This window comes from Oncorhynchus keta, chromosome 1 (genome assembly GCF_023373465.1).
Source record: "Oncorhynchus keta strain PuntledgeMale-10-30-2019 chromosome 1, Oket_V2, whole genome shotgun sequence".
Classification (NCBI taxonomy): Eukaryota; Metazoa; Chordata; class Actinopteri; order Salmoniformes; family Salmonidae; genus Oncorhynchus; species Oncorhynchus keta.
Window position 1 is genome coordinate 63,626,566 of NC_068421.1, and position 22,026 is coordinate 63,648,591.

Below are 22,026 nucleotides of genomic sequence, written 5' to 3' on the forward strand. Positions count from 1 at the left end.
TGAGAGAGGCCTGTCATTTTCTTCAACTAAGACAGACAAAATGAGAAAAAAAATCCAGAAAATCACATTGTAGGATTTTTCATGAATTTATTTGCAAATTATGGTGGAAAATAAGTATTTGGTCAATAACAAAAGTTTATCTCAATACTTTGTTATATACCCTTTGTTGGCAATGACAGAGGTCAAATGTTTTCTGTAAGTCTTCACAAGGTTTTCACACACTGTTGCTGGTATTTTGGCCCATTCCTCCATGCAGATCTCCTCTAGAGCAGTGATGTTTTGGGGCTGTTGCTGAGCAACATGGACTTTCAACTCCCTCCAAAGATTTTCTATGGGGTTGAGATCTGGAGACTGGCTAGGCCACTCAAGGACCTTGAAATGCTTCTTACGAAGCCACTCCTTCGCTGCCCAGCCGGTGTGTTTGGGATCATTGTCATGCTGAAAGACCCAGCCACGTTTCATCTTCAATGCCCTTGCTGATGGAAGGAGGTTTTCACTTAAATCTCACGATACATGGTCCCATTCATTCTTTCCTTTACACGGATCAGTCGTCCTGGTCCCTTTGCAGAAAAACAGCCCCAAAGCATGATGTTTCCACCCCCATGCTTCACAGTAGGTATGGTGTTCTTTGGATGCAACTCAGCATTCTTTGCCCTTCAAACACGACGAGTTGAGTTTTTCCCAAAAAGTTATATTTTGGTTTCATCTGACCATATGACATTCTCCTAATCTTCTTCTCGATCATCCAAATGCTCTCTAGCAAACTTCAGACGGGCCTGGACATGTACTGGCTTAAGCAGGGGGACACGTCTGGCACTGCAGGATTTGAGTCCCTGGCGGCGTAGTGTGTTACTGATGGTAGGCTTTGTTACTTTGGTCTCAGCTCTCTGCAGGTCATTCACTAGGTCCCCCCATGTGGTTCTGGGATTTTTCTCACCGTTCTTGTGATCATTTTGACCCCACGGGGTGAGATCTTGCGTGGAGCCCCAGATCGAGGGAGATTATCAGTGGTCTTGTATGTCTTCCATTTCCGAATAATTGCTCCCACAGTTGATTGCTTCAAACCAAGCTTCTTACCTATTGCAGATTCAGTCTTCCCAGCCTGGTGCAGGTCTACAATTTTGTTTCTGGTGTCCTTTGACAGCTCTTTGGTCTTGGCCATAGTGGAGTTTGGAGTGTGACTGTTTGAGGTTGTCTTTTATACTGATAACAAGTTCAAACAGGTGCCATTAATACAGGTAACGAGTGGAGGACAAAGGAGCCTTTTAATTAAGAAGTTACAGGTCTGTGAGAGCCAGAAATCTTGCTCGTTTGTAGGTGACCAAATACTTATTTTCCACCATAATTTGCAAATAAATTCATTAAAAATCTTACAATGGGATTTTCAGTTTTTTTTTCTCATTTTGTCTGTCATAGTTGAAGTGTACCTATGATGAAAATTACAGACCTCTCTCATCTTTTTAAGTGGGAGAACTTGCATAATTGGTGGCTGACTAAATACTTTTTTTGCCCCACTGTATATGCACTGTATATTCATGTATGGTATCGTATGATCACTGTGCGTTTTGGAAAGTACCCCAGTGTTTAACTGATTTATTTCAGTCTTAATAAGCCCCCTGTTCCTGTGTCCCTCTGCAGTGTCTATCACTTGCACTGTGGTATTTTAATGTACAGTGCATGCATAACATCTTGTCCTTGGGGGAAAGTGTCACAGACACTGAATCCAGCCACAGCAATGCATTCTGGGGCAAATGGGGGCTGACTCCAACAGCTGAGGAGACACTGGGCTTTGTCTATTAGCACCCTGAGCCCCTTTCCCTTCACTGCTGTTTGCCCTCATCCTTATTAACTGTCACACACATTGTTTGCATAAGTTGGTTAGAAAGTTTAGCAGGTAGAGGAAGCACAGAAAATAGAATGAGATGCTCGTATGCATTTAGAGGGTGATCACATCGAGGAGTGGATGTACGGGTGGGTTGTGGAAGATGTTTTTCACCACTGTGCTGCCGAGGCCCAGTAGTGTAGGGCATGTTGTGGTGGTAGTGGGGATTGGGAAGGGGCCTGCTTTTTCCCATCTCGTGATCCCAATCAGCTGTTCTTCAGCTTGGTTTATAGTAGCTTGTCAATGTCAGATTCCTCACACAGGAGACGAGGACGGTAATCATGAATCCTCACACTTTCACTGCCTCTTAACCCCCTCTCAGGAGCTTGCTGTGAATGTGTATGACACTGTGTCCTGTCCTCCTCATCGCTCAGTTTACCTCCAATTCTGTCCTCATACGTGGGATGAAAGACATGTGAGATTTACTGTTTACTGTTTAAGACTTACTTTTAAGTCATATGAACATGCAGCGGTTGTATTGGGGGCTTCTGAGCCTGAGAAAAGCCATACTTGCGAGGACCAGACAGACATAGCTATTTCACACAACTGTGATAACATTTTGATACTTGAACAACAGAACATCCAGTGCATGTAAGTCTACATCAGCTGTCACCAGTCACATGATTGATTTGTTCACACAATGCTGTCATGATTGATACGTCCAATGATTTAGGCCTGGTTGAGTTTTTAAGCATGTTAACTCTGGTGAGCCTAAACTCAGCTGCATCGTTTCCTTCTGCATCTTCCTCTCTCTGCCCTGTTGGAGCTCTTGTATCTGGACTTTGATTCAGCCAGTTCTGGCCAGATATCCAAAGTCTATTTCTGAAGCTCTTTTTCTCTCTCTCTCGTTCCTGGCTCCACTTTCACATGCTGGTGTATTAGTTTCATATGGGAGATCAAGCTGATGGTGAGCCAGCTTGGGGGGGTGGGGATGGGGGTGGGGGTGGGGGGGTGGTGGAGGGGAGTGGAGGGGAGTGGGGAGGTGAGCGAGGACATCGGCTAGAGTGGCTAAGGGGTGCCAGGGTCACCCTGGACCTCATCCAAATTAGATTGTATTAGGGGACTCTTTGTTAACTGAAAGGGAACTTGAAAACAGTATACACTGAGTGTACAAAACATTAGGAACACCTTCCTAACATTGAGTTGCATGTCTTTTTGCCTTCAAAGAGATTCAATTCGTCAGGGTATCGACTCTACAAGGTGTCGAAAGCATTCCACAGGGATGCTGGCCAATGTTGACTCCAATGCTTCCCACAGTTGTGTCAAGTTGGTTGGGTGTCCTTTGGGTGGTGGACCATTCTTGATACACACGGGAAACTGTTGAGCGTGAAAAACCCAGCAGCGTTGAAGTTCATGACAAACTCAAACCGGTGCACCAGGCACCTACTACCATACCCCGTTCAAAGACACTTAAACTGTTTGCCTTGCCCAGTCACCCCCTGAATGGCACACATACACAATCCATGTCTCAATTGTCTCAAGGGTTAAAAATCCTTCTTTAAACTTTCTCCTCCCCTTCATCTACACCAGGGGTGTCAAAGTCAAATGGACGGAGGGCCAAATAAAAAATTTAGCTACAAGCCGAGGCCGGACTGTTCGAATGTTCATTGAACATTTTTTAAATGACGCATATAGTCTAGTGAACCTAATTGAACCTACTGAAAACCTAACAAATATATTCCAATATGATCAGATAAATAAAGCAATATTTTCTTATGGCTCTGTCAGTAATCTTTAATTTTCAACAGACACAAAAGACAAATTTCCTTTATATAAAAATCCCCATAACATGAACATTAAATGAAAGAAACCGGTATTCAAGGCACCATCAGTAGCCTATATTTTCTATTTTAGCAAAAGTGGGCTAAATTTACTTCAAAGAAAAAAACAATAATAGCAATTTTCTATCATCCACTCAACTGAAATATTTTTTAAAATATAATTGGATTGAAATACAATAAAATAAAGTGCAAAAATCTATTAATCAAAAACAACACTTTGTTTAAGGAGAAGTAACATGCAGTGAAAACAAATATTAAACTTTAACTTTTAAACTTGAACTGAGTAAAAACTCTAAATATGTGATTGCACAGTAATGTTCACTTGTTTGAGGTTGAGGGTGATACTTGGTGGTGTCCCATCTTTTCCACAAGTTCATCAATGTTCGGGGTAAGGCTCTGAGCTGAGGAAATCCTCAGAATTGAGTGGAGGTGTTCAGCAGTAAGTCGACTTCTGTGTGATGTTTTGTTCAAGTTCATCAAAGAAAACAGTTGTTCACACAGGTATGTGCTCCCAAACATAGACAACGTTTGAGCAGCCTGGATGCGCAGCTGGGGCATTGTGTCGGGAGGAAACGGGCGAACTCCGCAGCACCCACTGCCGCATATTTTGCCCTCAGTGCATCATTGCATTGAGGTCAATCAACTCCATTTGGAGGTTTGGTGGTGAGCTTTCCACGTCAACAGCAAATGGGTTACCGAGCAGTTCCAACCTGCTTTTTTGTGCTTCAAAGTCAGCAAATCGGCGTCGAAAGTCAGCGGCAAGCATACCTATTTTATCAGCCAACTGTGCGCTCGGGAACGCACTGGTAGAGAGCTTCTCTTTCATGGTCTGGCAGCTGGGAAAGTGGCTCAAATTTTCTTTCCGCATCTGCGTCTCCCACAGAGTCAGTTTGGTTTTAAATGCCTTCACTGTACTGTACATATCAGAGATGACACGATCCCGACCCTGCAGCTGCAAGTTCATTGCATTCAGATGACTCGTAATGTCACACAGAAAAGCCATTTCACACAGAAACATTTCGTCTCGGAGTTGTGTTGTGTCTTTCCCTTTGCTGTCCAAGAACAGACAAATCTCCTCACGAAGCTCGAAACATCTTTGAAGCACCTTTCCCTGGCTTAGCCATCGCACCTCTGTGTGATAAGGCAAATCACCATGCTCCGTTTCTAACTCCGTCAGAAATGCCTTGAACTGGCGGTGATTCAAACCTTTGGCTCTGATAAAGTTAACTGTGCGCGTGATGATGCTCATTACATGCTCCATTTTCAAGGCTTTACCGCACAACGCTTCCTGGTGTATGATACAATGATAAGCTGTCAGCTCACCTGTCGCGTTTTCCTCTTGCATCTTTTCCCGTATCTTCGCCACCAGTCCGCTCCTGTGTCCACACATCGCAGGTGCTCCGTCGGTTGTCAAACCCACGAGTTTTTCCCAAGGCAGCTCCATCTCATTTACACATCTTGACACCTCTTCATACAAATCATGCCCCGTAGTTGTGCCATGCATAGGACGTAAAGCCAAAAACTCCTCTGTCACGCTTAGGCTGGAGTCCACTCCGCGGATGAAAATTGACAACTGGGCAATGTCAGAAATGTCGGTGCTCTCATCCACAGCCAAGGAATATGCAATGAAATCTTTTCCCTTTTTCACAAGCTGCTCTTTTAGATTGATGGACAACTGGTCTACTCTCTCGGCAATGGTGTTTCTGCTCAGACTCACATTTAAAAAGAGTTGCCTTTTTCTGGGCAAACTTCGTCACAAACTTTAATCATGCAGTTTTTGATGAAATCCCCCTCCGTAAATGGCCGGGCTGATTTAGCGATCTCTTCTGCCAAAATAAAACTGGCCTTGACAGCAGCCTGGCCTTGTGATTTGGCTTTTTGAACAGAGCCTGTCGAGATTTGAGGCCTCGTTTTAATTCCTCTGCCTTTTGTAGCCTTTGTTCCATGTCCATATTCTTGTTTTTGTCCGCGTGTTTCGTTTCATAATGTCGTCTCAGATTATACTCTTTCAGTACCGCCACACTTTCTCCACACAGAAGACACAGGTTTTCCAGCTACCTCCGTGAACAAATACTCCGACTCCCACCTTGTTTGAAACCCCCGGTTCTCAGTGTCCACCTTCCGTTTTGCCATTTTTGATGGGTATCTGAAAGTTAATTTTACTGTGATGCTGACAACTGCTGTGCCAATAAATATTGAAATGAAGCAGCCTACTGCTCGGTGCGTCACCGTTGCATTGTGGGAAATGTAGTATTGGTGCGTGTAAAGATCTGCGGGCTGCCGGCTTGCTGCGGTCTGCGGGCCGTTCTAATAATAAATCAAGATCATCCCAGGGGCCGTAAAAAACCTTCTCGCGGGCCGGATGTGGCCCGCGGGCCTTGACTCTGACATATGTGATCTACACTGATTGAAGCAGATTTAACAAGTGACATCAATAAGCGATCATAGCTTTCACCTGGATCAGTCTATGTCATGGAAAGAGTAGGTGTTCTTAATGTTTTGTACACTCAGTGTAGATGCCCATCAGAAATAAATGTAGAGAAATAATGTGTTGGATCCATTTATTTACTATTTATTTATTAAACTATTTGAGTAAGTATTATTAACCACATTTGGTCAAAGCTTCTAGCACACTTGAGCTATGTATTTCATATTGACACCTCAGTTGAGATGTGTCATGTTAAAGATCGTCTGTTATATTGACAAGATAGTCAAGTGACAGCTCTAACAATGGAAATACATTGCCTCATAGATGAGAGGCAGACGGGAGGAGCCGAGATCAGGTGGGACCATTCTAGCCAATGAGAGGGCAGATACTCGTGTGACCAACAGACCATAGAGATAGATAGAGGACTCATCTTTGTATTTATTGCCATTATAGCGTCTGTGACAGCATGGGCAGTGCAATTGAGGTTATCTACATTTTAAGGTAGTCCATTTTCTTCTTCTTCATTGGCTGATTGTTCCCAACTCATAGGAATCCCCACCCAGTTGACTACTTTAAAATGGTGAAAGACCTCAATGGCAATGTCCATGCTATCTCTATGACAACATCACAACTTCGATATATAGTACATTTCTTTCAAAGTTGCCGAAATGCCACCTGCGTCCACTTATATCAGTGAATTCGTAACAACCTAACCATTAAGAAACTTCTATTGCAATTACATTTTTTGTTGAACAAATTCAACACTCTCTCTTTGACCTCTATACAGAAATTCCTCACTATGTGGGCTTGTTTTTATGGACAGATTTTGGGCGGAGTAAAACCTCTCGCTTCGCTTCTGCCTCTCTAGTCAGGTTTGTTGTTATAATGTGTTTCCTCTTCTTTCCCAGATGGCGAGCTGCAGATCTGCAAGCACCCAGGCCCGTCATGTTGCACACGCAAGATGGAGGAGAGTTACCAGGCAGCAGTGCGCAGAGAGACTCTCCAGAACATCCGTTCCTACAGCTTTGAGCTCAAGTACCTCATTGTGGGCCATTCCTCTGCCTTCCAGGGTAAGGATATGGGGGGCCTGTGGGACAGGGCGAGGAGAGGGGAGTGGGATGATGTTAGAATATATTCAACAAAAAATGTAATTGCTATTGAAGTCTCTTAATGGTTAGGTTGTTACGAATTCACTGATATCCCAAGAGAGCCATGATTCACTGAGAACCACTTCAGTGGCATTTGATATTGGTTTTGTACGGTTCAATATTGGCTTTTAAAGCAAATATTTAGCCAGGCCTCACATTGAGAAATTAATAACTTGACTACTGCACTCTGTATCTCTATCTGTCTATGGCTTTCTGTCTTTCTAGATGTCTGAGTCTGTCTCTGCCTCTGTCACACACACTCTCTCTCTCTCTCTCTCTCTCTCTCTCTCTCTCACTCTAACTCTCTCTCTCTCTCGCTCTCTCTCCCTCTCTCTCTCTCTCTCTCTCTCTATTCAGCCATGTAGAGTAGAGAATACACAGCAGGTCTTGTTCTGAACCAATGAAATACAGGGAGGGAAAAATGTTTACATTCACTGAGTATCCCTGGAGATGTGTTAACATTTGAATCAATCTGTCTCTCTAACGAGCTGTCCTGAATGAGAGGGAAGAATAGTGGGGTTATCCTGCTCTGCTTTTCACAGAGAGGGCTGCTGGGCGGTTGCCTGGCTACCCAAACTCCTTGCTCCTGCCAAACTCTATGCCCGCCCACGGACGTTAGTTTCTTCTCCGCAATGAGTCTGGATCTGAGTACCTTCCCTACTATTTCTAGAATGGCAATACATTCTAGATCGTTTGATTGCTCCCAGAAACCGATGGGTGGGCCAGACGTTTATAAAATTGATACTCTGATTGGTTAGAGATCCAATCGCTGATTACTTAGTTTTATACAATATCCCTCATTTTGATGTCAACACAAACAACTTCAATGATTGCAGTCTCAGACTGAAGTATGTAGCGAATGATAGAGCAGCGGAATAATTCAGTTTGAGATGTCAGGCAAGCTGGGTGTCTGGTCCCTGGCTTCTCAGAAAGGGAGGCTTTCTAGGCCTTTTATCTCTGCTGAAAGAGAGATGATGTCAGTGAGTGATGTGAACAGTGTCCTCTGAGGATGCCTGCCAGGTCACTGCTCACTGGGCTTTCAGCAGTGGGTTTGCTGAGGTAACCTGATCTAATTGGCTTCTAGAATAAGGAATCTCATTACAACAAACATTTCACACAAAGCATTATCGTAGCAGTTTACATGTATGTGTTTATATGTGTTTACATGTATTTTTGTTTTGTGTCTGTTTCTGTGGATGTATGCTGTGTGTACAATGTGTTTAAGTGCCTCAAACCTGATGCAGTTGGAGTTCAGAGGAAGTACACTCGAAAATGTTAATATTAGCATATTTTGCTGTCATTCTGTATCACTTTCAGATGTGATCATTAGCCTTTTGCTGTACTTCTTAATGTGTATATAATGTTTGCAGCATTTTGTTTACTGCTGTATTCCCTCTCTACTGAGTACTTCTGTAAACGCTACCCTCTGGTCCCCCTGACATCTGCTTCATTTCATCTTCTCATCTGAAGCCTCTCACAAATTGGTCTCTGGGAAAAGATCTAAGGTCCTGCCATCTACTTGTGAGAAATAGGTGATGGACACTAATGGTTACAAATGTGATTCATGAGTTACATCTGAACCTCATTTTGACCAGGCTCAGAATGCGCCATAACACCCAATGACCATTCAGCAGCCTAAATAAGCTTGAGTTAATTTAGGCTTTAGGCTGTTGCAGGGCCTATACCGGTCTGTATCCCTACACTCCATGCCCACCACCAAAGACTACCCAAGTACCTAAGCACTACTTGTCGAAACCCTCAGAGGTTAGAGTAGGTTGGACAGACTTACTGACACAACCCTGCCAGGCGGTGCAGAGACATGACACTGATCTTGCCATTTAGAACCTGCCAAGCTCAAACTTATGACCAGGGTGTGTCTTGGCCCAATGTGGGTGTTGGGGGTGGGAAAGGGGACCAGGCAGGGCATATGGGGTCAGCACTGCAGAGACCTAGGATATCCCCTTCAATCTGTCCCATTAAGGAGCCTATAGCATGAATGGACGACATGGCCAGGACAGGAGTCAGGATAGCAGTCTTGGGACTCAGTAGTCAGTTATGGTGCTTGATGACCTGCATGCCCTCCTGTCCAGGCTGCTGGTCTGACCCTATCACAGATGAGCATGGGCTCATCACATGATCCCTAAGTAATCCCTGCCCTGTCACTCGATGCCCCTGTGTTTTGGACGCCGTTGCTAGGATAGGATACGTCCACATAGGGAAAAGAGTTGGAGATCCCTGATTCAGTGCACCTGGTTTTGAAAAGTGAGACTTATGGATCGCACACCTTCCCGTCACCGCTCACCTCTGCCCCTCCCCCCGCCCTCTGTCTGTGGCCCACATAGGTTTAAGATCTCCTGCTTCCGTCCAGGAACCTGGAGGTGCGAACCAGTATCACATTTACAGCTCGGTCGTTCCCACACCCGATTTGCTGCGCTGTGTGTATGTGTGTGTTTGTGTGAATATACAGTATACATATGTTCCTGCATTGGTGTGTCATTGGAAGCCTGTCACTCTCTCTGTAACTCTATATTGGTAGTTGCAGCGTGGCTTAACCTTCATGACAGGCTCTTGTGGAACTGATTTGCACACATAATTGGAAACGCATGTGGGTGAAACTGAGAAGACTGAGGAGGAGTCCGTCCTGACATGAGACTACAGTTGTAGGTTGTCGTCTGTCTGTGTAAAGGGCACCCAGAGGCACCTCATGGAAATGGTTTGTGTCCCACACACGGGAATGTCTGAACCAGCCCTCTTGTTGGAAACACTCAAGAATGCAGATATAGCATGGTCAAATCATTTATCATAGTACATTTCAAATACTGTTTTTGTGTGTCTGTAAATCAGGGACAAAAACAACCACAATTTCACAACCTTTAAACGTTCATATGTCTGTGATGATCAGTGGATTGTTTCTTGACGTTAGGATGATATGAGTAGCACCTCTGATCCTCTGTCTCCATCTCAGTCTCCAGTCTGCTACATATCCAGGTTCCCTGGTGTCAGAGTATGGGGTATACCCATGGCCGTGAGTCCAAGCTGGTCACACAGGGATACATTTGGCCCTGGAAACTGTAGACTGCATGCCAGTCATCTGTGTCTTACCGGGTCCCTTTGATTCCAGTCAGCTCCTAGGTTATATGAGCCAGCAGTAGACATATTAGAGAGAGAGGCCCTCCAGAGCAGCTTGACTGGCTTGCCGGGGGCAGGACAGTGCCCCTGCTACACCCTGGTACCATGTTCCAGAACCTCCATTTCAGTTTTAGGCTCATCCCATTTAACCAAATTATCCAAAGCTGGGTTGTTGAGATGTTGGAAATGAAAAAAAAAACAACCATCAATTTCAAAAACAGGGTTTGGGTTTAGTATGGCCAATTGTACAATAGAATAGTACAGTAGTCAGTCAGGGTATGTGTATGAGCTGTAAATGGTAAAGGGCTAATTAGTGTCCCTACTGGTCTCCCTCTGTATGTACAGGATGTTTTCATTAGGGTCTCCTCTTAGTCCTCAGCCTGCAGCTGCTCTCCAGCTCTTCCTTTTCCCACAGTTTGAGTAAATACTTCCTATCAACCTGGGAAACACCACAGCCCACTAAACCTGGGCTATGCTCATAGACTGTGACTATTCTGGTCATGAGTGGGACATTCTCTGACAGTGGCTGGCTTTGTGCATGGAGGATTTGCCTATACATTGTAGGAGGGTGGTGCAAGTCTTCTCAAGTTGGTTTTATTGACAGTAGAAAATTTGATTCCACTGAACTGCAATAGTTGTATCTTTTCCAACCCATGACATGGTACTCCTTAGTGTTGCTCACTCAACTGTCTTGTGTGCATCATTAAGGAAGGAGGTATTGGCACTGTTCTGTCATTGAAGACTCAGATGCAGCTGAACGGTTCACTTGATATGGATGAAAATACCCAGGGGGAAAATGCTGACAGTCTGCACTTGAACTTCATAGTCATTGTTTGATTTCAAATCCAAGCCCCAAAAAGTAAAAAAGGGTTCACTGTCCCAATAATTACAGAGGGCACTGTAATTCATATCATAGGCCTACTAGTACTGTAGAGCTCCTTTTACTTGCACACAATATAGCTGGACCACCCCATCCTGTCTCTAGGGGTCCACAGCACTGCAGCGCCCCAACCCAACACACCCCACTCAGCTTTACGATCTTAGTGAAACATTCATGATTGGTTTCAGGTGTGATAGGCCAAGGCCAGAGTGTCAGCCAACATTATGGCAGACCCCCAGGGCCAGGACTGAGCAGCCGAGCAGCTAGGTAGGGATTGCCCACAATAGGTATCTCCCCTGACGTGGGCATGTTTTCAATATAGACTCCTTTTGTCATACAGTATTCCATGTAAGCCATCTAGACCTTATGAAAATTACACAGTATACCTGTAATCTTGTAATATATCAAATCTAGTGATAGATGACTTGACATTTCTGCCATTCATTGTGATATTGTGGAAGGATAACCAACCTAATGAATCATTCCAAAATTAAATCTAGAACCGGCTTCCTATTTCCAACAAAGCATCCTTCACTCATGCTGCCAAACATACCCTCGTAAAACTGACTATCCTACCGATTCTTGACTTCGGCAATGTCATTTATAAAATAGCCTCCAACACTCTAATCAGCAAATTGGATGCAGTCTATCACAGCGCAATCCGTTTTGTCACCAAAGCTCCATATACTACCCACCACTGCGACCTGTATGTTCTCGTTGGCTGGCCCGCGCTTCATATTCGTCGCCAGCCCACTGGCTCCAGGTCGTCTATAAGTCTTTGCTAGGTAAACTTTAAGCATCAGCTGTCAGAGCAACTCACTGATGATCACTGCACCTGTACATAGCCCATCTGTAAATAGCCCATCCAACTACCTCATCCCCATATTGTTATTATTATGTATTTCTTTGCTCCTTTGCACCCCAGTATCTCTACTTGCGCATTCATCTTCTGCACATCTATCACTCCAGTGTTTAATTGCTGAATTGTAATTACTTCGCCACTACAGCCTATTTATTGCCTTACTTCCCTAATCTTACCTCATTTGCACACACTGTATATAGATGTTTTTCTTCTATTGTGTTATTGACTGTATGTTTGTTTAATCCATGTGGAACTCTGTGTTGTTGTTTGTGTCGCACTGCTTTGCTTTATCTTGGCCAGGTCGCAGTTGTAAATGAGAACTTGTTCTCAACTGGCCTACCTGGTTAAATAAAGGTGAAATAAATAAATAAACCTTCCAATGAATGGAAATGCATTTGTTAGCCGCTATGAATGCTAGGTTACACAGTTTCTTCTGAAAACAGTCTCCAGTATCCACATTTCCAAGCAAACATAAACAGAGAGAAGGGGGAATCTGTAGACATGCAGAGAAAAAACAACATACACTTTTCCAGAATTCAGCCGGCCTTCACAAGAGAATAACATATCCATGATATTCAGTTTTACTGGCATATTGCACATTCTGTGGATAGTCTTAAACTGCAGTAATTTATGCCTGAGATCATATGAACATGACTGGGCATTCAAACATACACTATAAATACAAAAGTATGTGGACACCCCTTCAAATGAGTGGATTTGGAAATTTCAGCCACACCCATTGCTGACAGGTGTATAAAATCGAGCACACAGCCATGCAATCTCCATAGACAAACATTGCCAGTAGAGTGGCCTTACTGAAGAGCTTAATGACTTTCAACGTGGCACCGTCATAGGATGCCACCTTTCCAACTAATTAGTGCGTCAAATTTCTGCCCTGCTAGAGCTGCCCCTTTCAACTGTAAGTGTTGTTATTGTGAAGTGGAAACGTCTAGGAGCAACAACGGCTCAGCCGCGAAGTGGTAGGCCACACAAGCTCACAGAACGGAACTGCTGAGTGCTGAAGTGCGTCTGTCCTCGGTTGCAACACTCACTACCGAATTCCAAACTGCCTCTGGAACGAACGTCAGCGAAATAACTGTTCGTCGGGAGCTTCATGAAATGGGTTTCCGCACACAAGCCTAAGTTCACCATGCGCAATGCCAAGCGTTGGCTGGAGTGGTGTAAATCTCGCAGCCATTGGTCTCTGGAGCAGTGGAAACCTGTTCAGATAACACATGACAAAGAAATACCTTGCTGTGATAATAAATAATAAATGGTTCAATAATTGAAATGAATAATTGAAATTAACATTATTCCCAGATCCCAGACTCTGGCCTACCTATCAAATCAAGATGGAACTTTGTATCCATTCACTGATTGTTATAATATACTACAACATCTGTCACCATCTGGTCCTGCTAAGACATGATGAGCATAGTGTTGTATACTGACTGTGCACCATGACAGTGAAGCCTGCAGATATGTTTATACCGTGTCAGTGTGAAAAGTAGAGAATTTGCTCGGGAAACTGACAGATCAATAATGTTACGTTGCTATACTGACTGTGATTGGGGCAAAATAATATCTGATGTTAGCCAACTTTTGGCTTGCTTTAATGGTACATCAACTGGCAAAAAACGAGCCAAATGAATTTACTTATGTTGATACGGGACCAAACAAAGGCAATTTCAGAATGTGGGAGGGTCATGTCCCACCGTCCCCAGTGAATGTTGTGCCCCTGGGGTAAAGGGTAAGGTTAAATTGTTTGGTCCCCACAAGGTTGGAAAAACCAACGTGTGTGTGTGTGTTGTGTGAGCGTGTGTGGATGTGTCTTTGTTTAATAGATGGGACACATACTGTAAATATCTATAAGTGTGTGAGATGTGTAGGTGCCTAATGTCTGAGTATGTATAATGTGTCATTCTCTCCTATGAGTATGTGTGTGGGAGGGTGAAAGTCCATCAGTGACTGTAATTCTCTGTGGAGTTTTTGCACATTAGAAACCATTTCCCCTGGCTTCCCACCTGCATTCCAATTGCTCGTTACTCAATGGGACATTTCTGGCAAACGCAGCATTATAGCAGCTGTCGAAGTGGTCGTCCCATTCCTGACAAGACAGTTTTACTAACTCCATTAGTAGTAATGTATTGCATTGACAATGTTTGCTTTTAAGCGTACTTCATCTATTTAATTGTATTTGTTGAACTTGAGTACTTTGAGTACATACTTGTGCATTCTAAGTAGTTAAATAACAGAGCTGAAGATGACACCAAACAAACATTTCTGTGTGTGTAAATCTAAATGCCCTAGGCATCATGCCAGTACAATCTGTTAATTCAGACAAGTATTCATTCTCCGTAAGCCCCCCACTTCTTGCAGTTCCACCTGTTGGTCTCCCTCCTCCACCCCCTCATCCCCTCCACCCTCCATTTTCTAAACCCCAAATCCTGGGAAGCTGGATTAGGGGTTTGGGGTCAAATGCTTTACAGAAGAAGGTTACCCTTTTCACAGTGCTAGAATGGTTTGCTTGGGCGCTGCTGTCGAGTTTGCAGTCAAGCCAGTAAATGTGAGAATGTGACTTGGTGAAATGTAGGAAATGTAAAATGGGCTTCAGTATGACTGATAAGAACACATGCAGCCAGACGTTTTACATTTTGATCAGTGTTGTCAAAAAAGGTTATGAAAATGTAATGACCGATGACCTGATTAGAGGGGTGCTGAGGGGCTTAGGGGTGGAGATGGTTTGTCATCTCTGGTCATAAAATGGTTGTATAATCTGTGATCATGTCTCTTTAACGACATACCTGGCCTGGGAACATCACACTTCAATGATAAACACAGGGATTACAGTTTTTCTCAATTGCTAAAACACAAAAACCCGTTGGCTAAACAAAGTTCTCAGTTGCCTGGACTCATTTAGCTAATAATGCAGTCTGTTGTCAATACCTTAAACCATTTCACATGGTAAAACACAATTTGCAGATCTCACTTAGACTTTTCAGCAAAACTCTAAACACATTCTCATTCTTACAGTTTTTTTTGATTGCTTTAGTACGATTTTCAAAACAGGGCCCGTGTTTTCAAAACACTACACACAATTAGCACAACCACACACCCAATTAGCAAAACACTACAGATCCTTTGCAAAATTAAACACTCTTGTAAAAACTATACACTTCTTTTTAAAAACCACACTATGTTACCATATGAAACACACACGTTTCACATTACTTTACTCTGTTTGTACGAGTTACACTCTGCTGTGATAAACCTAAAACACTTTTAGCACTTCTACTTCCATATGATTAGAGTAGGCTACTATCAACAAAGTACAAATATAATGTAAATTCACCAAACACTACACAAGACCAATGTTGCAGACTGAAGAAACTCATTTATTTCTCAACACGCCCAAAATGTTGACATGGAGTTTCATAATACTGTAACCAAACGTCACTTTACGTATTGTAAGTTTAAAAAATAAATAAATAACTAGACATTGTCTCTTTGCCTAGCTGGATCTGGCCAGAGAATTTCATCAACATCGCAGGCAATGTTGTCATTAGCAAGACACCTTGGAAAGAAACGTCTTGAATGACGAATCCATCCTTGCATTGCTGCTACCTCCATCTGGTCACAGGCCTCCTCCATGGCTTGGATGAGGGGTACCTCAGCCTGGAGACGGAGATCATATACCTTCCACCGCCATGCCGAGAAACTATTCTATAGGGTTGAGGAATGGACAGTATGGTGGAAGATATAGGAGGGTGAAATGTGGATGTTGCTGAAACCAGTTCTGAACCAGAGCAGAGCGGTGGAAAGACACGTTGTCCCAGACAACAATGTATTGCATATGATCGATTTGATTTGCTGCTGTTATGTTGTGCAATTGGTCCAAGAATGTAAGTATGAGTGCTGTGTTGTAAGGGCCCATATGGGCATGGCTTTGGAGGACCCCATTCTGTGTAATGGCTGCACAGTGTTATATTACCCCCACGTTGCCCTGGGACATTGACTATAGCCCTGTGGCCAATGAGGTTTCTTCCCCTCCTTCGTGTTCTCGTCAGGTTGAACCCAGCCTCATCTACGTAAATGAACTCATGCTGGATCTCCTCTCCATCCATTCATAAAACTCTGAAAAACAGTGTCAGGCAAAATCAGTGTATTACAGTACAGTAAAAGATTATGAGACGGTTTGCAAGATCACACTGCTAAAGTGAATACATACCTCTGCATAATCATGCCGCAGTCGTTTCACCCTTTCGGAATTGCGCTGGAAAGGCACTCGATAAATTTGCTTCATTTGAATACGTTTTTTTTTAGGATGCGTGCCAGTGTTGATGTTGAGACCTGATGGATGTCGTTGAAAATGGCGTGGTTATTGACAATGTTAGCTTGGAGCTGCTTGAGTGTTATAGCATTGTTGGCCAAAACCATGTTTACTATCTCCCTCTCTTGCTGTTCTGTGAACATAGGAGGTCTTCCCCCTTTTCGTCCCTGACCCTCAATCCTGTGTAGAGAAAAACTCAGTATACAATAGTACAGTAATTTCACAGAAACCGTGCAGATGTTTTTGATATGATGATATTTTTACAATACCTATTTTCCAGTCTAAATGTTCTCATCACACTTGCCACTGTATATCGGCTTAGATTTGGCTGTACTCGCAGTCCAGCCTCCCTCAGCGTCAGGCCGTGGTTGACAACGTGGTCAACCAATGTTGCGCGGATCTTCATTTGTCAGATTTGGTCCTCTTTGAGCACCTTATTATATTCCTCTTCCTCCCCTTCCTCCTCCTCCTCGTCTTCCTCGTTCTCTTCCTCAGTCTCCTCGTCGTCCTCCTCATTCTCCTCATCGTCCTCCTCCTTGTCCTCCTCCTCCTCCTCGTCCTCGTCTTACTCTTTCTCTGACTCTTTCCATTGTGTTTGAAGACCGATGAACTCACCTGCTGCTTTTAATAGTGCTTATACACCTGATTGGTGTGTCTACAATTAAGCAAATGAGTGTTTGCACACCTGATGACTGTGTTGAACCAATTGGTTGGACGGTGTGGTAATTTGACAGTCAGTGCTTTGGTATTGCAAGGACGTAACTTCATGATAGATTTTTGTGTGTAATGTATGTTAAGTGTGTTTAGTGTTTTGCAAATCACTGTGTGTAGAGTTTTGCAACAAGTGTGAGGTTGACAATGTGCTTGTAGTTGTGCAAATATGGGCTTATGTTTTGCTTCTTGAGTGTAAGGTTTTGCTAATAGTGTACTACTTTTAATTTTAGTGTGTAAGCAATCCAAAAAAACTGTAAAACACATTCTGCACTCTAATGCACATGTCATCCATACTGGTAAACACAAGTGGCAACAATCAAATACAAATAAAGAACATATGTCATTGATTGAACACAACCACTCAAAATTGATTTAACCTGTTTCAAATGATGCGACACAACCATTATAAGCCAGTTCCTGAGAACTGTATGTTTTGAACAATGTGTTTTCTATTTTTCGGTGTATTGTTTACTGACTGCTTGAGAGTGTATATGATTTTGATCACTTTGTTTATGATTTGAGAGCAGTGTTTGATTTTGAACACAGGTAAAACTGTTTTGAGGGGAATGTTTCATTTTGCAAGAGGAGTCAGAGGTTATGTAAATAGTGCTTGAAGATGAGGTTTTGTTTTTAATGTTTTCAGGAAATGGAGCAAGGTTTCAGAAATGGTGTTTATCAATTGAGAAAAACTGGAGGAGCTCTGGTTCCACTGATCTCCTGATCCCATGTCGAGAGAGAGAGAGAGTGAGAGAGAGAGACGAGAGAGAGACGAGAGAGACGAGAGAGAGAGAGACGAGAGACGAGAGAGAGAGAGAGAGACGAGAGAGAGACGAGAGAGAGAGAGAGAGAGAGGGAGGGAGAGAGAGACGAGAGAGAGAGAGAGAAGAGAGAGACGAGAGAGAGAGACGAGAGAGAGACGAGAGAGAGAGAGAGAGAGAGAGAGAGAGAGAGAGACGAGAGAGAGACGAGAGACGAGAGAGAGACGAGAGAGAGAGAGACGAGAGAGACGAAGAGAGAGAGAGAGAGAGAGAGAGGGAGAGAGAGAGAGAGAGAGAGGGAGGGAGAGAGAGACGAGAGAGAGAGACGAGAGAGAGACGAGAGAGAGACGAGAGAGAGAGAGAAGAGAGAGAGACGAGAGAGAGATGAGAGAGAGACGAGAGAGACGAGAGAGAGAGAGAGAGAGAGACGAGAGAGAGATGAGAGAGAGAGAGACGAGAGAGAGACGAGAGAGAGAGAGAGAGAGTGTCCTCAATGACATTAGTCACTTGTCATGAATCACCATGACCGTAACCACATTTTTCAAAGCTGGGTTGTGCCATCTTTTTAAACGTATTATGTTGAATGAAGGTTAAATAAAAAAATACACAAAATAAATCACACACTTACGGTAAGGTATTTTCAGAGCGTTATTACAGACACCAATTGCTCAGCATAGGGTGCAGGAATAGTACCAGGCTTTCTCAATTTAACCCTGACAGATCCTCCAGCCAAGAATACCCAGTCAGTCAGTCAGTCAGTAGGTTTCTGTTTCAGCTGTGGGCTGCCTGCCTGTCGTTGAACCGGGATGGTTCCTTCTAAGCTGTGGAAGTATATGGTGTTTGCCTAAGCACATATCTCCTTATACAGCCCTAATAATGATTCCATTAATTGAGTTAATTGTGAAATTCTCTCATTTCTTTGTCTGTTTTGGATTAAAGCCGGACAGTCTGCTAGATTGCAGTGATTGTAGGACTGGCCTTCTACTGACTCACCTTCTGTAGTAAAATAATGTTGTTTGAGAGATCAAGTGTTTTTACGATATCCTAGCTTGATTTGTTTCTCCATGTTTAAAATCAAATGTATATGTGTAGGCTATGTATTTTTCTTCAATCATGTATCTACTGAATAAGCCTAGGTACTAATTGCAGTATTAATGTATGCTCCAGTTAAAACAGCTCAGTCTGTATTGACAGGAGAGCCTGTGCTAGACAGTGTACTGTACTGAATTTCCATAATCACAAAGCAAAGGCAAGATCATTGGTTAATGGTTCGGTATGTACAGTAGGGGGCTATAAGTCCTCATTCACTGCTGTGTTCACCTCTCCATCTGTAGATAGCCAGACACATAGAGGGACTAACACAGACAGACAGACAGACAGACAGACAGACAGACAGACAGACAGACAGACAGACAGACAGACAGACAGACAGACAGACAGACAGACAGAAAAAACACATCATCCAACACACAGAATGTCTTCCCGACAATAAGTCAGGAACAATAGCAGGCATCTCAAACACAACAGCTGTGATGAGTAATATTACTCCCGTGGGACATTAGGGAGAACTCTGTGTGACTGTGTTGGGAGGGAGTTGGGGGTTTTGTATACTCTAAGTATATAATGGAATTTTTTAGACTTGTATGAGAGGGGTTTTGTGTGTGTGTCTAGTCCTGTAGAAGTGTCCCAGTTACTGTCTCTCTTCCATCTGTCAGAATGCCATCAGACTGACATCAGAACAGGGGGGTGTCCCACTGGACCCAGAACCTCCCCACCCCTCTAAAGTCCTGTTGTGTACACACACACACACACACACACACACACACACACACACACACACACACACACACACACACACACACACACACACACACACACACACACATGAGCAGACAGGCACATGCATACAATAAGAAAAGCTTTCTCTCACTTATACTCATTGTAAGATAAAAGACAAGAAAGATCATTTTTACAATGTGTTTTCACCATTCCATCTTCTTCTGTCTTTTTTTCTCTCCCCCTCTCTCTTTCTCTGGCTGTGCAGACACGTTCCAGTCTCTTCTGTCGTTCACTCTGAACCTGACCAGTGCTCTGTTTGACAGTGCCTATGAGCCCCTCTCCCAGGACGCTCGCCCCCTGGTGGCAGACCTCTTCTCCGTCCTCTCTCTCTTCCTGGGAGGAGACGGCAACACCTCCATGGAGCACTCCGTGCACCGCTTCTATGACGACCTCTTCCCACTGGTGTACCGGCGCCTTGTCAACCCTGGCCTGGCCTCGGCCCCGCCCTCCTCTGAGCACAGTGAGTGTCTGCGCAAGACGCGCCAGGATGTCAACCCGTTTGGGCCCCACCCTCGTGCCCTGGCCGAGGTGCTGACCCGGGCTCTGAGCACAGGGCGGGCACTGAGCCGGGCGCTGATGATGGGGGCAGAGGTACTGAACGCCACAGAGCGGGCAGGGCTGGCCAGGGAGTGTGGGCGGGCTCTGGTGAGGATGCAGTACTGCCCCCACTGCAGGGGCCTGACCCTGATCCGACCGTGTGGAGGACTATGTCTTAACGTAATGCGGGGTTGCCTGGTGGGGCTCTCGGAGCTAGACGGGCCCTGGAGGCACTATGTGGCCCTGCTGCAGGAGCTGACGGGGGCCCTGGCCGGGGGCCACGATCTGGAGCTGGCCCTGCTGGGCATCAGGAACCACATCAACGACGCCATCCTGCACGCACAGCTGCACGGGCCACGCATCAGCGCCATCGTGAGTCAGCGCCTCACCCATCACTCACACTTCACCTGTTTTAGGACTGTACTGATATGACACACCTCCCAAGGCCCATGAGGACACATCTTGAGCACATTACCACCCCTCACAGAACACATGTCATTGAAAATCATGGTAGGTCTCATCAGTCATATAAAACTTGTTCTCTTAAGTCTTTGTGTTCTCTATTAATGACACCCACAAAAAAACCTCTCAAGACTCTTCTGTGTAACACTGTGGTGGGCAAGGAGTGATGTGGCAAGGAGATCCTTGGCTGCCTGTTAGGAGTGGGGGGCATGAGGTGGCATGGACCCTCTCTTTTGGCTGTGGACTCAACAGGCTGGGAGATGCGAGGCTGGCAGATTTCTTGGTACTTGTAAAGCAGGGAGCAAGAGAAGAGAGAAGGGAGAATTTGTCTAATTCCACCAAAGCTGAATGTATCCCAGTGAGTCAAACAAGAGACTGTTTCCAGAGAAAGACAGACAGGACATGATCTCTTTGCTCACACTAAAGAGAACCTGTCATGTAGAAAGACATACCTGTGTGCATTCTAGCTGAGTGACTTAGTTTAACAAGCTTCAATATTAAGTTATAATGATAATGATTGCACCTGTGGGCCTGATTTAGATTGTGATTATGAATATGATTATAATTGTATTTATGGTAATGAGACATGAAGGATTACACTATATAACACATACCTGTTTATGTTGTACGGAGGTGTTTGGGCGACAGGAGTGGGGGTCCGTGGGGGCCATCAGCACCCCTCCCCATCCCATCAGCACCCCTCTCTGCTACTGGCACAGTATTTGTAGTAGTGTTTTTACGGTCTCCCTGCCACCCCCAGGTTCAGCAGAGCCAGGATGGCTGGTTACCCTCTGGGCCGGCATTTGAGGTCTGGACCCAGAGACGGGAAGGGAACTCCCCCCCCTCCCCTTTATGACTCATGCACCTTTCACAAACGTCTGCACGTTCACTCTTTCACACCTTTTGCTTTTTGCCTCCTCTTCCTCCTGCTCCTTTTCCACTGTTTTCCATTTCTTTCCCTCTCCTCTCCTCTCTGTGCATTTTGTATGCGTGTTTATAATCCTTTATAATGTAGGGGGATTATCATTCTAGATGTCCTGCAGCATGTCTTTCCTGTGGAGATAAACCTCCCCCTACAGTAACATATACCAAACTACCAGAGATAGAGGCGATGTGGGCCTATGTAGCCACAGTAAATCATGTGTTCGTTGACAAAACATCCCCTCTTCTGCCTTTCTGACTACTGCTACATAGCCCCTCTCTTTTCCCCTCCACATTCCCTTCACTTCCTCTCTCTATTCCCCTCCATATTCCCTTCACTACCTCTCTCTTTCCC

General features: G+C 44.3%; 1 protein-coding gene across 1 annotated transcript in view; it reads left to right on the plus strand.

The window, feature by feature from the left end:
- Positions 1–22,026, plus strand: part of gpc5b (glypican 5b) — a 94,300-nt gene that overhangs the window by 3,498 nt on the left and 68,776 nt on the right. Inside the window, exons 2-3 of the mRNA XM_035781451.2 lie at positions 7,000–7,161; positions 19,957–20,660. Of these exons, the coding sequence (XP_035637344.1) occupies positions 7,000–7,161; positions 19,957–20,660 (866 nt within the window). The remainder of the gene's footprint in view (positions 1–6,999; positions 7,162–19,956; positions 20,661–22,026) is intronic.